This window comes from Columba livia, chromosome 4, assembly GCF_036013475.1.
Source record: "Columba livia isolate bColLiv1 breed racing homer chromosome 4, bColLiv1.pat.W.v2, whole genome shotgun sequence".
In the NCBI taxonomy this organism is placed as follows: domain Eukaryota; kingdom Metazoa; phylum Chordata; class Aves; order Columbiformes; family Columbidae; genus Columba; species Columba livia.
In genome coordinates, this window is record NC_088605.1 from 38,981,472 (window position 1) to 38,997,764 (window position 16,293).

Below are 16,293 nucleotides of genomic sequence, written 5' to 3' on the forward strand. Positions count from 1 at the left end.
CAGCATAAATTGAACAAAGTTCTAATAAAAGCACATTTACTATGGGGAAAGGAAGGTGCTTGAAGAGGGAGAAAGCTATTCTGCCTCCTACCTTGCACAGAGAAGCAACTTAATATTTACGAACACTCAGTAGTGTTTTGATGTATTCAGTAACCAGACTAGCAGGGTCACCTAAGGTGTTCAGATATACAGTAAATATTTTTGATCAGCTTTTCAGAAAAGTGAAATGGTTTTTATAATTTCAGACAAGGCAAACAGCTTGCCCGCACTGAGCCATGGAGCTACCATTTGCTATCCTGTCCCCGCTCCCAACTATGCCCATTTTCCCCTACCCTCCCTTGTACTAGTCCTAGTGTTTGTTTGATCAAAATGTTAATCAATTCATATTACTAATAGAGGACTTGGTGTTTTTTGAGGTGACAGGTTAGTTTTGCACCTTCAAGCTAGGCTGAGAGATTCCCTTTTCAATAGAACCAGCTGCTAGCTTGGCTCAGGCTATACTCTGTCACCCTACTGGTAGTCATTGTCACAGGTAACATCTAGAAAGATGGCTCTGGGATCGGAATTTACAAAGAACTGGGTCTTAGGGAACGGCATTTACCAATGCCAAAACAATGCACAAGAGGAAGCTTAAATCAGGAAATAGGAAACTTTAACAGGAGGGTTGTCTCTCTTCCTGCTGGTAGGTGAAAATTAACATGAAATGGTTTTGCTGGATTCAAATTGTCTCTTCAGATGTATAGAGCTGGCTTACGCTTTTCTTAATGTGAGGTGTACTTTCAATATCATGGCTTGGGCAACGCTTCTGAGCCTGCAAGGTGCATGTAGAGTTACCAGCCTTCCCAATGATGTGCAGCCTACACCATTTTCCCAGGCGTCATTCACTGCTCCTTAATTAACAAAAGCAGACACGAAAATCTGGGAGATGACAGCAGTTACTAACTCAGCCTGGGATCACACCCTACCAAGACAAAGTGGGCTTTCAGACCCATTATTGTACTTCAGTTGGGCACAGCACAGCAAAAGCTTAAGGTGCTGAGAGTAAGTAATAGGAAATGCGATTTGTACCTCAAAGATGAAGAGGGGTGTAGCAAGAAGACAGGTTCCAGGAATCTCTACTTACAGTAACAGTGGGATTGGCACAAAGATTTCCCTCCTGTGGGGATGATGACCTTAGCTTTAGACACTAGACAGCTTTGGATGAAGTGCTCTCTAAATTGCTACTGATAATTTAAACAGACTTATCTGAAACTGTTGTTTTCTAAAATAAAAAACCACCTTCAAGGTTGCAGCAAAACGGTACCTTTAAAGTAGGAGAAGACCCCACGTACACAGGGGGTGGATTTCCTTGCCAACCCTGGAGACGATAGATGTGCCCCACACGAGAACAGGGAACAAACAACAGTTTCCCCCCACACTGCCAAATCTGCAAGTTCAATCAGAGATGCAGATATTAATATATACACACAGGAATTTAAGACACACAAACAGATAATACATTATGGAAGAAACGTCAACTAATTTTCTTACTATATCAACTGTGTGATATACTTAAATATTTTTGCTTCAGCTGTAAGCATAAACATAATAGGTCTCTGAAATGAAAGGCTGCATTGAGTATATCTTCAACTCAGCCATGAAATTACTCAACTAAATTACTTTTTTAAAAAGCTTTTTTGAAAGTTTTCCATCTCATTCCATTGCTATTTTAAAGCAACAGTTAATGAATGAGTGCACAAAATCTGGAACTGGGTAGTTTTGATAATGACAGAATTAATAAGATTTTGATTTTATTAAAGCAATTCACATACCATCACTAAGATGGGTTTTGGTTAGATGCCCATCACATTTAAGTTTTTCTTAATAAAGACTAGCAGGAGATAAGGATGTCTTTGGTAACCCATTGCTCCAAGTACAAACAGATTTTTCTTCAACTACAGTAGCTGAAAATAAAAAATGGGTAAAACATATTACCATTCTGAAATTCCCTCCCTCCCACACGTGCTTGGATAATCCATTTATGGGGAAAAGAAAACATATGTAAATAATGCTAATTTAGTTGCTTATGGTTTTGATAAGTTTGAAATGTAGCATCAAATCGAAATTCAAACTAACTCCATGGATGCTGCAAACTGGTCCAAATTCCAGATTAAAAATACGACTTAACAGTATTAGGAAAAATAGGCAGAATAGTTTATTTCCTCCATTTCATCATATTAATTTTCTTATGTTTAATCAAAAACCTCCTCAGATATGCAAGGCCATTATATTTGTTATCTCAGAGTCAGCATGCAAGACTGATAAACGTTATCTAGTTGTTCCAAACGCTGGTTGTGATCTACCTAAAACCAATCTAGAGGTGTCTACATAATCAGCACTTCAGTTACAAAACTACTGTATGTAATTTCAATCATGATTTAGCTCTACACAAGCTGGAGAATTAGAAGGATAAAGACCCTGTATGTGTAACATCCTCAAAAACTACCTTTTGCATATGGATTTACAGCTGAGCAAGTGCATGCAGAGCTTTCCTCAAAGCCTTAAAGAGCAAGAGTAGCTGGGGAGCTCTGAATGTGCTTTTAGTAAAATTCAGCTACAATTTCACAGATCACAACTAAGGATATTAGATGTCTCCAGTTTTGTTTGAAAACTGGGACAGATTCCTGCTGTCTGCCACTTGTGCCGTTGCAAATACTGAAGCTACAAGAAGCTAATGATTATCATCCTATGTTTCCTGCTAACTGAAGGGCATACATATGCCTAGGAGTGAAAATAAAAATCTTCTGCAGTGATTATGAACTCTGCAGTTAGCATTTCAATTATGAAGATTTTTCCTGTACAGAAGTTCTCAAAATTCTGAAAAATATATGAGAACATTTTTCACCCATAAAAATGGTAGGGAGGAGGAAGCCAGGACAGATTACTTTGTGTTGCAGCATTATATACTTTACATGCATCTATACATAAACTGAGTGGTACTTGTGCTCTATAATCACTTTCATTAAAAACAACATTTTTCTATATTCACCATGGGAGCACTCAGTTGTCCCCATCGAATTTGCCAGTCTGGTTTCAGATGAGATATTTAGGGTTGCGTGTGATCCCAAACCATTAAGAAAGAACAGATTACTCAGCATTTGGGTCTCAGCACTAAGTCACTTCTCTGAACACTTTTGCCCTGAAGCTCACAAGGAAACACGGAGGAAACCCGCCTCTGTCATGTTCCTCACAAGAAAACCTACTGGGCTTGGCGAGGCAGAGGTGGTGCAAATCAGAGGTAAGTCTGCCTGAACTTCAAACAGAAGTATTTTCAGAAAAAAAAGATCTACTAAACTGAATTAGTTTTCAATTTTTGGTGTTACCTTGTAAGAAATTTCAAAATTTTCACCACCCCAAATTTGAAGCCCAGGGTCATAGAGACCTAGTTCAAAGAAGAAATCGCGTTCAATGGCAAACAATCCACCAGCCATTGCAGGGGACCTGAAAGAGGAAAACAGTGTAACTCCTTCTGCCAAAAGGATATAACAACACTTGGAGAAAGCATTATTTAAGGAAGCAATTCGCTGTTAACATACCATAAAGATTAGATAAATGGCAATACACTGAAAAATTATCAAGCTTTGTCATCAGCTTCCAGTGATTTTCTGTAATGGCATTGGTGCAATCTCTAGTGAAGCCACAGATTATTTGTTTTTAATTATACAAAATTTTGGTTGGAATTATACATTCAGCCAGCCAGTGTGCTTCTATTAAAATAAAAAAGGTAAGAATCACTGTGGAAGATATTTCCCTCTTGAAAGTCATTCAAGTTTCTGAGATAACAGATAAGACTGTATAGCAGACTTAAAGCTCACGCTCTGAGGAGCTGCCACATTGAAACTTACTGTCCATTACACAAGCAATGTTTTTTTTTTTTTCAGCTAAACAATACCTTTCTATCTTCTCCCTCTGGGTCTTTTTCTACCACTGCCACGTGAGACACTTTTCATTACTCTCAGTGAAATTTTTAAGAGGGCCTGGATTGAGTTGTACAAGGTTTCCATTTTCGGTTTAGCTTATTTTTTAATGGCTTTGTAAATCCCTCCATGTACGCCAGGGTTCAATTAGCAAGTTTTAATGTGCCTAAAAGACATTGTGGTTTGGATTAGAGCATTTTTGCTGAATGGCTCTAACCAAAATTCTTTGGTTGCTTGCTCACACTGAAATAGACAGTAGGACATGTTACGCCACTTCCAGCGCATTTAACAAGCATTTTCTCACCTGACAATCAATAAATATATAAAAATCTTAATGGATAAAAGCTGGAGTCCCCACTACATTGGTAATTTTTTAAAAAGCTGGTAAGGAAAAACTGAATTCTTTTTGACTTTAGATGATCTGCAGCACTGAAAGGAGGAGGATCCAAAAGTCCAGATTACTCTGTTGAGCCAAGTAAAACACAAATAAAATAATCCTTCGTGACCAAATTATTGAGAGATGGGTCATTCCTAGCACTATTCAGTCTCTTCATTCCATTAGATTTTTACCTTAGTGGCGCTCCTTTTAACAGCAATGATTACACATTTCCCTTCTGCTTAAGAAAAAGCAACCCGCCGGGTTTATCAGCTGAGTTATGTATAATGGTTATCAGGTTAGTTGCTCTCCAGATCACCTCATCAGATGCTGAGTTACTGCTAAACATCCCCTTCTGCTTGTCTGCCTGCCGTATTTTCCTCCAACACTGCTTTCGTATCACAGGGGCTCAAAGGGTAGGGAGGCAGCGAGCAGGGCAGGGAGAGGCGTGTTGCACAGCACAAGCCCTGGGGCTTTCCTGCGTTTTTCGTTTTCCTCAGCACCGTAAAGCCTTGGCAAGTGCTGAGGCCTCAGATGCTGAAGTTGCAGTCTTGGCCTCCAGTATGCTGTCAAGTGTGTTAAAGAACACAGTAAAACGCACATAAGCTCAAGCAGTGTATTTTATAGGACATGAAGAAGTAAGCATGATACTCCTGAAAGAAGGATTCAGTCCTGAGGCAATTCTCATGTTACAAAAAGTTTGTTTCTGCGCTTTAAGCTGTTGAGGGTTTTTTTTGTTTGTTTGTTTTCTTTTTAAACTAGGCAATCCTGGCTATGGTGTCAGCAAGACTTTTACTTGGTCGTACTTGCCTTGGTATTGCTGCAGAATACTTACAGTCTGGACATAAACAGACGCAGAGAACGTCTCTTTTTAGAATAAGCGCTGTAACTCTGAAAGTATTATTAAAAATAAAGTCATCTTTTAAACCATTCCGAGAACATGTGTTCTGTATTTCTGGGAACGGTCTGAAGGATTTTAAGACCTGTTTGGATGGTAAACACAGAACACATCAGTGCTGGTCGAAAGAGTTTATCCCCCTCTAAGCGAATATTAAAGTTTCAATGTGGACAGCCTTGTCAGAAAATACTATTATTTATACTGTATACAAAACAGATCAAAGCTTCATAACTTCCTTGCATGTGTTGCCATTTTAGCAGAGAACAATCATGGGTGAGGACAGGGAATTACCAACATCAGTTCTTACAATGTTTAAATCATATATACAAGCAATAGAAGACATTAGATTCTGAAGGTGTGAGGATTGTTTTCAAATGTAGTAACACAATTAGTTAAGTGTGAAGGGAAAAGTAATAAAAAACCAGCAGAACCACAGTCTCCCAGTCTTGAAAAGCCATCCCGAAACCCTAGTTTCCAAGCTAGGGTTTCCAGCCAGTTTCTGTTTGCTGGGAAAAAAAAAAACATATCCCCCTACAAAGTGTAAGAAAAAGGTGGGACTTCTGTGAAAGTTATTGGAGTTTTCCCAGAAAATAAGGTTGTAGGATTTTTTTTCTCTCTTTTTTTTTTTTTTTTTGTGTGTGTTAACATTATTTGTACTAAGTGAAAATCCCCGAACATACCCAGACCTTAGGAAATATCTAGCCAACAGTCTTAAAGTGTATGCTTCTTTGTCAGATGTGATCTATTACGAAGTGAGTGGGAGAAATATGACAAAAAGGATTTTTTTGATGCACATGCATAATCCACGAGCTGTATGCATGCATCAAGCCATGACAGCAGGCTACAGATTTTATGCATTACCAGCTATTTTATAAATAATCACGTCATGCTCGTTATTTCAAATCAAACAGTTAAAAAAGCACTCTTGTTTCCAACCACTTTTTAAAAAATATCATAGCTAAATAAAGTTTTCCCAGGAAACAAAGTCATAGAACATTTTGCCAAATGAAACCCCGTCATTCTAATGTGCACCCTATTAACCACACAGAGCAGGAATGGAGAGGCAACACAAAGTAGCAAAGGTATTTTGAGCAAATAGTCAGCTGTAGCAAACAGCTCTGACTGAACAAAGCAGCTGGCGTGGTTAGAGATAGGAAGATTTTCAGGCTAGAAGTACATGCAAGTCTTAGTGGATCAATAGTGACTCCAGAAGAAAAGAAACGGGTAAGTGATTTAGTGATTACCGATACGGTTCAGTTTTTGTCTTTCTGCTTTCCTTCTCTCGCTTGGTCAAGGGAACCCTCTTCCATAGCATACTCCAATCCCACGCGCCTCTAGCAAACCCATCTTCGTCACCACCCCCTTGCGGCACAATCTTATAAGTGTTGCCATCTATGACATCTATAAGCGGCACAGTGCATGTGGTTCTGCGGGGCGGCGGGTGGATGGTGGCGGGGAAGATGCGGTTATGGGCACGGACCCGCGTGGCACACGTGCACCGATCGTAGTTCATGGGAAAACAGGGAGGAGGGAAAAAGGAGAGGGTTTAGACAATTATTCATTATGATTCACAGTATGTAAACAGCTCTCTTTACCGATAAGGCTCAGTTTTATGTTTTCGTTTGGACTTTTCCTTCTGGCTTAACGGAATTCGTTTCCATAGCAAACTCCAGTCCCAGGCCCCTCTGGCAAAACCATCTTCATCCCCACCTTGCTGTGGCTCAATGGAATAATCACTCCCATCTATGTAATCTATTAGAGGTACAGTACATGTGGTTCTGAAACATTTATAGAAGGGAAAGAAAGAGCAAAATATAATTTGAGAAAAGTAATCTGTCTAATCTGAAATTTACACCATTAATCATTAATCTTATAGAGCAGCTTATACCAAAAGTCACTTGTAAATATATTAAAAAATGAAACCTCAGTAGAAGAAAAAAGAGATAGTCCTTTGTGTTGTATTAACATGTTCTGAAAACTGAAAAGTTAGGTCTAAAATGCTAATATATCAGTTAATTTATCAATAATTTTTCCTTTCTGTATGTTTATTGACATCAATATTCTAATAAAACACTGCTGGAAGCAACAGAGGAGCCTTTAACAGTCTAGGGATTTCACAGTATCATTATTTCCCTTGATTTCTATTCGTGTCAGATCTCAGCTGTCAACAAGTATGATAAGCTCTTACACTTTTACTAGTGTAAACATGAATTTTTCACTATTCTGCCCCATTCAACTGCCTTGCAGATCCAGCCTCACAGGGTAAAAAAACAAAGCCAAAACACTGGTGCTCCTAGCAGCAGCCTTCAACAGAATTTTTCCTTTTTGATTTGCAACGTGCCCCTCATTGTGAGCTACTGCATAGAACATCCGCTAAGGAAGACATTATCTTGCTGTTCCCCTTGAATTTTTCAAATAAACTTTACAGTGACCAAACCTGGAGTGCTTTCAACTCTTTAAGTTAGATTCTATGAGACAGATCAACAAGTTGGGGGTGGTGGGGGGAAAGAACCGCTAAGGCTGTTCTCTTCTGCAGACGGTGCTGGAGGATGCCCCTGAAGCTGCCTCCTCTCACCTGCCCTTCTTGTGTGAAACAGTAACACACACGCAATGGAAGCACACAAGCATTTCCACCTTCTGCCTAGTATCCTGGCCCAAATACAGCCTTGAAGCTGAGTTACAGCCTTTAAAATACACAAAACCACCTCTTCAAGAAAGTTCTGCTAGCACGACAGGTTAACAAATAGTTTTTAGGATTAAGCAGTTATTTTATGGGATTAAAGAGTTTGAACAAACACATAGTTTCCTAAAGACACACACCCCCCTGACCACACAAGCTAAGAGCGGGGTAGCACACAGCAACAACAGCATTTCAACGGCTGGAAGAAACGAAGCAAAATATTCACTATGTCTATTAAAACAAACTATCTAGAGATTTATTTGCCTGACTATTTTTCTTCCTCCTTACATAGCTTTTATGTTGGGAGATAATAAAATCATGATACAGCAAATATTGATATAGATACATATAGATGTAGATATAAAACATACTGACTACGGTTTGAAAAATGGAGATTGTTACTGTGACTTTTTCTTCTTAAGAGGCCAGACACTGAAAATAACAGGAGAACATTACCTGTCCTTAGCTATAGGAGCTATAAGTGGCGCATACCAATTAATTCCCACCTCACAATGGGCATCAAGGTAAACCAAGACCTTCAAAAGAAAAAAGTGAAGTCATTTGTATTTCGGTATACAAGATCATAATGATTTAATTGTGCTTATTGACACTGAAATACTTTCATACTATAAACAATAAATGAAGCTTAAATAAATTTTATAGATATATACATATATATATATATATATAAAATACATCAAACAATAATACAATACTACAAAGCTATGTGTCTCTTTGAACACAGATCCACCACCATCTCTCCCCCCCCAAAAAAAAACAAAGACAGACTTGTGTGTGAACTGGCTCCTACCTGCCCAAGTTTAGCCTTCTGGGCTCCGATGCTCCTGGCTTGGATTAAACCTTCTCTCCTCTCATTTCGAAACACCTTTACAAGGCCGTTCCACTGCTTAATATACTCATCCAGCCTCTCTTTCAAGTGTGCTATCAAATGACAAAGAAAAAAAAATATTTTGGTGAGATTTAATAATAACCTTTTTTGTACTCTCAATACAACCCAAATCCAACTCTACTTGAAAATATCTACAGATATTTAAGAGAATCTTGAATCCAACTGCTCATACTATGGCTCACAAACACTAAACCTGAAGAGATGAAGACTTGGAGCTCTCAGACGTCATGGCACCGGTTTGCCTCTGGCACATATTCAGAAAAAGCAGCTGCAGTGGTTGGCCACACCACAGGGGAGCTGGGTGGGCAATTCCCAGTCACTTTGGTATATCGCGTAGCAGCTCTCAGGTCTTCACCTGTATTTCAACAGGGCAGAGAAGTTTCTACACTTCAGCACATGGTCTTTCCTCATCAGACCATGCCACATGTACAGTCAAAGGCATCACTTTTCAGCTAAACATTTCTCTTCACTTGCTTTCTGCCTCACAAAATCTGCTGTAAGTCTATTAAATCTGGAAACCTGAGACAGAAATCCATCATACTCAAATTATTGCCCTCCCTCATCGACACCTGCTCCTTCTGGGGGCTGGGGTGGTCTTATGCTAACATTCTAGTAAAATTTATAATAAGAATAACTGGAGGGCCAGAAGTGCAGTGAATGAGCTGTGGGTCATCATAATGATGAGACAGGAAACCTCTAGCCAAAGGGACTATTCAGCAAATGGACAACCAACCACATTAAAATTAAGATGGCCTGTGATTAAATGGTTACAGATTTGTATTTGCACACTGGTCTTTGCCAAACTGATCTGGAAACCACATTCCTACCACACAGTTTGAAAAAAGGATCCTAGCGTTGCATAATATTTTTGCAGAGATGATTCTGTTGAGAAAACTCAGAAAGGCAGAAAGGTGGCAGTCAGGTGCTTGCCATTTGAGCTTATGCTGATTTAATCACCGGTGTTCATTTAAAATCTATTTTTGTACTGAAAGGCTCAAAAGAATTGCTTACAGCTACAGTTTCTCTCAGCTGGAAATCAAAATAAACCACCTAAGCTACAGCCGAGCGCATCCAGGCACCGGTTTGCACCAGCTCCGAGGGGCTGCTAGATGCCATCCACGCCTGTGCTAACCTCATGGGACAGGGGACGTGTGGAGGTGGAAGGAGAAGGATGCCCCTTTCAGCAGCAACAAGCCATCAGGTTGCTTCAGCAGCAATGATTTCTGCATCCTCAATGAAAATGATTGAAGTCTGAAGCTTGTCGCAACTTAGGTTTCAGTATGTTTTATATTCTTGTCAACAATATTAAAAAAAATTTTCTAGTTGAAGTAAAAGCTACATATAAATAACTGAAATGAAAATGGTGTTTTTTGGAAGTGACGTTTGCAAATTTGAAAATTCAGCAATTCTACCACAGACCAATCTTCTGAAACCACTCTTCTAATACTCTTTCTATTCCCTCTCTTCACGTTTATAAAATAATAGTTTTTCCTCAGCTAGAAGTTTTATGTATCCTCTTCCCCTTTCCCACACATTTACAATTTCTTTTGCAAATCGTTGTGCATTAGGAAAACTTCAAGGATACATAAATATCAAACTGAAGAAAGAACAACTTTATCACATATGCTATATAGAATAATGTGCCATGTAATATATATAGAATATATGGTATGATAGCTGTGATATAAATTTTTATAGGATAAAATCAACCAAGTTAGGAGGTCGTACTGAAGTGGCGCTAAGACAACCTTTATAGCACACCATTATTCATTCTGTGAATTCCAAGTATATGTTACTGAAGGACTGTCAGGAATGTTTGAAAGATTTAAAACCTGAAATTATTTCCAGCTCTCCTGCCTATGGAGCCAAATGTTTTAGTTATCAAATGCTCAACTATGTAGAGCTCACAGTGAGCTGCAAAAACCTGTCATAGTGATTGTGTAAAGCTTTTCTACAGTACAAGTCCCAGGACTTTGCAGTACATTATCTGAAACCATGCCAGGGTTAGCAGCAAGTTCTGATTCCCATAGGAAAACTGAATTTTCCCTCCTTCCCACACTACAAAGCCTGCATGACAGTAGTGTATAAAATCCTGATACTTTTACAGTTAGAAATACTGTTTGGCCAGCATTAAATTCTGTTCACCTAGAAAGTGTATTTATGGTATCTGTCAACAGCCTTACAGTATTCTGGGTTTCTTTTTAAAAAAATGTGTATTTTACCTTTCAAAATATTATAACCATCAATCTGGTCTTCTTTTGTCTGGGTTCTTCGTTCATGTCTCAGTGCATAATTAAAGCATGAACCAATGTTTTTTAAAAACATGTCCTTTCCCCAGTGGACCTTACGCATTGCAGAACACAAGGTGGGGGAGGAAGAGGAAAACAGTTTTTTCCCCTTGACTCGTGGTTGTCAGTTTGAGAACTAGAAAAATGGTATTAGAAGTCCACCCAACAGCAGCTGCCTCTGAGTCCCCTTTACTATAACACCACTAGCATGGGGCACTCAGCTCTAACACAAGCACTGATTAAAGCTTTGGTGTCCCCACTGCAAGCACTGTCAAACAAGTTAATAAAAATACTGTTACCTGCCTATGCTCATTGCTTCCTCCCTGGTTATCTTATGGGATGCTGTATCAGGGGGAAATATAGATAGCGATAAAGAAAAAAATAAGTAAATGCAAAAAGTAGACAAACCTTTGAATACTACTGTGAACACTGGTATTTACCTCGCAGTCACTCTTTGCAAGTGCATGGGCTACAGATGTGAACTGCACCAGCTGAGACACTGACCTCTGTGCTTCAAAAAGAAATAAAGCTGGTACCTAAATCCATAACAAGTAGTCATTGAAAACCTATATACACAACTGTAATTGTAGGGACCTTCAGAAAATCTAGTGTTATGAATGCTCATCACCCTTACAGAATGGCTGGATCCTCCCTACAGCTAGTACTTACAGTAAAATAAACTGTTTTACCAAGACACACAAGAAAAACTGGGAATCCCCCCCTCCACATGCAGCAGCGTGCCCCACTGACACTGTAGTAGATGCTGCTGCAACACTTCTTGGACTCAAACAGGCATTAATACAGAGGTCTCCATTGAAAATATTGGAACTAGGATCATTCAACCAGCTTAGTGTCATGTTCTTGTTTACTGTTCCCTTTGTGCTTTGACAAAGGAAAAAAATGCCTGAGGAGAATTCAGCACATCTCCCCACACAGTTCTGCACAGTCAAACCTGCTGTTTGCAGAAGAGATTAAGGAAGGAAGAGTGTTATTCAGCAAAAAAGAGTGCTCCCAACTGACTTTATACAAAGAAGTAAAATGACAATAACATCTTCCAAGCACTGTAACTGTTCCTCCCTGTAAGGCATAACATATATAAGCTTCTCTGCAGCTGTAACCCCCTTCTGATGAAAGAGGATTTCCGTAAAGAAGGACAAGCAGGGCTCTTTTTGAGCCAGTTTGCAACTGCTACGCTGTATTTTAATTTCATATTGCTGGAGAAGGCTGCAGCTAAGAAAAAAGGACAGCCACGCCAAGCATGAGCAAACATCTACTTAGCCCAGCATGTCTGTCCCTTAACACTGGTCTCAAAGAGCGTAGATGCTCTTTGCCAGATGGAAAGGCAGATACGAAGCATGCAGTCTGAAAGCTGGTGGTCAAGGAGAAAAATCGTGTATCTGTGCTGTCAGCACCACTTCTCTTCTGGCTGAAAAAGCAAGAAGCCACCAGCAGCTATGCTATGATTAAGAGTGTATGTGTTTTGCAGCTCTCCTGACAACTGGAGATCTCTTCAGGTGGCTTTGCACACTCTGCAGCCCCTACCAGTTCATACCTCTCTCTGGGGAGAAAAAGGTGGAGCAAGATTCTTCTCTCTCTGACATTTTTCATCTAGAATGCAATTTGAATTATTGAAATTAAGTTAATTATCTTTACCAAGTAATAGCCTAAAGCATTTTGAAGAATTATTATAGCCAAAAAGTACACTTGCAGCAAGGTGCTCAGAGCCATTCCAGTCTGTGCTTGTTTTCCAGTCGTATACATGTGAAAACTGGGTCTTGAGCTTGCTTTACTGAATTTTCTGATTCGTGAAAGTTATTTGGGAAGATGAAGTATGGGAAATATAGAGACAAAGGTCTGCTGGATGTTAGGTCCAGACTAGCTGTATCTGCTAACCATCCATATACGGGCAGAGAGCATAAGTGAAGTTCTGTATTTCAAAACAGATTTCTTGAAAAATAGTGCCTTTATTTAACAATGGTCGTACACTGAAAAACTGTAGTATGAGTTGTTATGCCAGACAAATTCATTCCATTCATTAAATATACATAGCATAGAGTCACCTACAACTCATATGAAACCCAAGTACTGAGTCCAGTCACTAGTAAAAGAAATTGGTAGTTTTTTCTAGAGACCATCAGTGTTATAGTGATTTTATACAGCTAACTCAGTCCTTGAATAGCTCTGAAGGAAAACTGTGATCTCAGCTGAAAAGGAAAAGCACAGCACGTTGTCTGCTGACCGAATTATTAATACTATATCCCGCAGGAGAGAAGATATTTTTGTTTTATAGCATGTGTGCATATCTAAGCCAAATTCTCAAAAGCTGTAAAAGGATACAGGAGACTATAATGCAGTATTCAGAATTTTTATTAGACTAAACCAGATGTAGTCAAGTTTACAATGCAAGTAACTTTTCCTATCCTGTAAAAACAAAGAGAAAATGATACCTGCCTACTGGTATGATGTAAAAATTAACATACAATGATTACTTTAAGTAGTGACTTAAAAAGGCAACCTTGACTATGTGATGAGTTTGACTGAAAATTTTGTAGTGGGTATACCTGCAGAAAACAACTCCTGAGAGGCTGGAACTGGGAGAAGCCCAGATCACTTGAAATGGAGAGTTTCAGAACAGAGTCATCTGCTTTCCATGCCACTACCCAACTCAGCTATTATAAAAACATGAGGAGGGTAAAGTGAATGTATCCTATGCTGCTGACTACTGACTAGTTCAAACTTGCCCAGGCTCCTAAAAGCCACCATTGTCGCCATCTAGAAGAGACTGTCATCCTGCACGCTCAAAGTTATGTTTCTATTTATGTGTCTACTGTTTTTCTCTGTCAACTTCTATTCAAAAACTATACTGCAATAAAATATCGCAGAACTTGCAGCTTTGATGCATTATTTTGAAATTTGTTTAAAGTTTAAAACAAGACGGATTTCCTCTATATCAGTCATATTGTATCTCTGGCATACCACTTTCAGTTCTTCTCTGTATTCAGCCTTGATTTGCACTAACATGGAAGACACCACCATTAAAGGGAAAAAGTCGGTGTATGTTTCTAAAAATCACACCTAAGTACACACATCCTGATTATAAATCAGGATGCAAATGTATATTACAAAGGAAGAGGAAAAACTCTGGACTTCTGAAAATGTTGATATGCAGGACTCAAAGACAGGCAGAAATTAGAACACACTTAAATTCTCCCACCACTAAGAAACAATGAACACCTTCAAGTGACATTTAATTAAAAAAGAATATTGGAAATGAAAAAGAGATTGAAAATTAATCAGAATAATTCCATAGCCTTAGATATATATTTTATTATAGTGGGAAAAAATAAAAAAGAAAGGAATGTGGATTCCTATAAAGAATAAAGAAAAATTATTCCTAAAAGGCTTAACTCAAACTCCTTTCTCTTAAAAATACTCATTTACACAAGAGCTAAGAGAGATAGGAGCCATCCCTGCTTTCTACTATATACTACTCCATAAGTGCGGACAAGAGCTGATCACAAATCCTGTTATTCCAAACAGCTGAATACACATAAGGATTGCCTCCTTTACGAAAGCAATTAATTGGAAAAGAGCTTTCCATTCACTGAAAACTAAAGGACTGTGAAGAAGCAACTTACTTTTCTTGCAGAGTCAACTGTTTTTAAAACAAATGAAGTTTCCTTTTCTACAAGTAGTGCGTTAATATTCCAAATATACCTTTGTTGCTAAAATCATCAATCAGCACAATTTCTGCCAAGTATTTCCTCGGTGTTCTCTTAATGACACTGTGGACTGTCCTCATGAGCGTGGACCATCCTTCATTATGGAAGACAATGACAACACTGGAGGTGAGCAGGTTTTCATCATAATGCCAGTATTTGCATCTGTAAAAAGATTTGATTTTATTAGTTTTCACATTATGATTTACGGAACTGCTTAACAATATCTTTGCGCAAATGAAATGTTCACTGGTGGCTATTGTTCAGATTAAAGAGAAACAGGATATAAAGTGTAGTATAGAGCTTCAGTGCATCCCTGAGGTATGGGGCCCAAAGAGCAGCTCGCTTGCAGACAGTGAGCCCCTTCTCATCCTGAAAGAGAGAGCATGAAGCTGGTGACTGACGACTCCTGCCTCAAGAGACAGAAACTTTTTCCCACACAGGCAGACTGCATCGCACAGACCCCACTGAGAGACATCCCTGCCACTACCACCCTGCTGTTTGTATGGCCAGTAGAGAACTGGGGAAGAAGAGCCCCAAACAGCATCTGCCAAGATGAGGGTCCTCTCCAAACCATCAGATATCATGGTATGGGATGGACTGTGCATTTGGCTAATCTACTACAGTTATTTTTTTTTTTTCTTAAGCCTCTTTAAATCAGATTTACCCCGTAGAAGGGCTGTCTGTGAAGTGTTTCTGTTGGCTTACACAGTCCACATACAGAAACTGCGTAATTAGCAAACTTTAAAACACAGTTGTGACAAGGCAACGTTTGTTAATTTCTGCCCTTTGACAACAAAATATATTTAAACATAATAATTTGCTAGAAGTACAGCAGCACCATGTGAAATGCCCATGCCAGCTGCTTTGCATAAAATTGTCTCCATTTGCAAAAACTGACAGAAAAGCATAGCTACTCATGGGGAAAACGTAATCCCATGGCAAACAAGATGTGATCTTTACTATTTATTATTCAAGGTTAAACTTCCAGGTGTAACACGCTAACGTAGCTAAAAAAAAAAGTCACCAAACCCATTCAGGGTTTCATCTTGGCATGGCACGAAAAGCACTCCTGTATCCATTTAAAACATTTTGCGTTTCAATTTCACTGCAGACGTGGACTTGGGTCTTTTTTCCTGAGGGATTACAGATGATTTAGAAACAAGCAATATGAGTAATCCAGTCCACATTTACCAATATTTATTCATCACATTTATCAACAATGCATTTCATTTGCAACTGTAAAGTCCATTCCCCAACAGCATCCCTAAATGAGACTGTTCACAGTCTCTCTAATTACAACCAGTTCAGGTATTTCCTGGAAGTCTCCCTACCATACCACTAGCCCCTTTTCCAACTATAATAATGCAATTCCTATCACCAAACCCAGAGACACAGCACTTTTAATATAAACAGGCAAAAGTCTTCCCTTTTTCATTTTTTGGCAAGTAAAGTCTCTACTAGAG

The 16,293-nt window shown here is 38.9% G+C and overlaps 1 protein-coding gene across 4 annotated transcripts in view; it reads right to left on the reverse strand.

Moving 5' to 3' along the window:
- The window catches only part of GALNT7 (polypeptide N-acetylgalactosaminyltransferase 7), an 84,456-nt gene that overhangs the window by 9,556 nt on the left and 58,607 nt on the right, over nt 1-16,293 (reverse strand). For 3 of the 4 annotated variants that reach the window (XM_065061333.1, XM_065061329.1, XM_065061332.1), the window contains 6 exons: nt 14,826-14,992; nt 8,722-8,852; nt 8,367-8,446; nt 6,475-6,657; nt 3,363-3,480; nt 1,304-1,426 (listed from right to left, as the gene is read on the reverse strand). In XM_065061333.1, the coding sequence (XP_064917405.1) occupies nt 1,304-1,426; nt 3,363-3,480; nt 6,475-6,657; nt 8,367-8,446; nt 8,722-8,852; nt 14,826-14,992 (802 nt within the window). Of the gene's footprint in view, nt 1-1,303; nt 1,427-3,362; nt 3,481-6,474; nt 6,658-6,825; nt 7,009-8,366; nt 8,447-8,721; nt 8,853-14,825; nt 14,993-16,293 lie in introns of all 4 variants that reach the window. The other variant, XM_065061331.1, reaches the window with a different exon arrangement.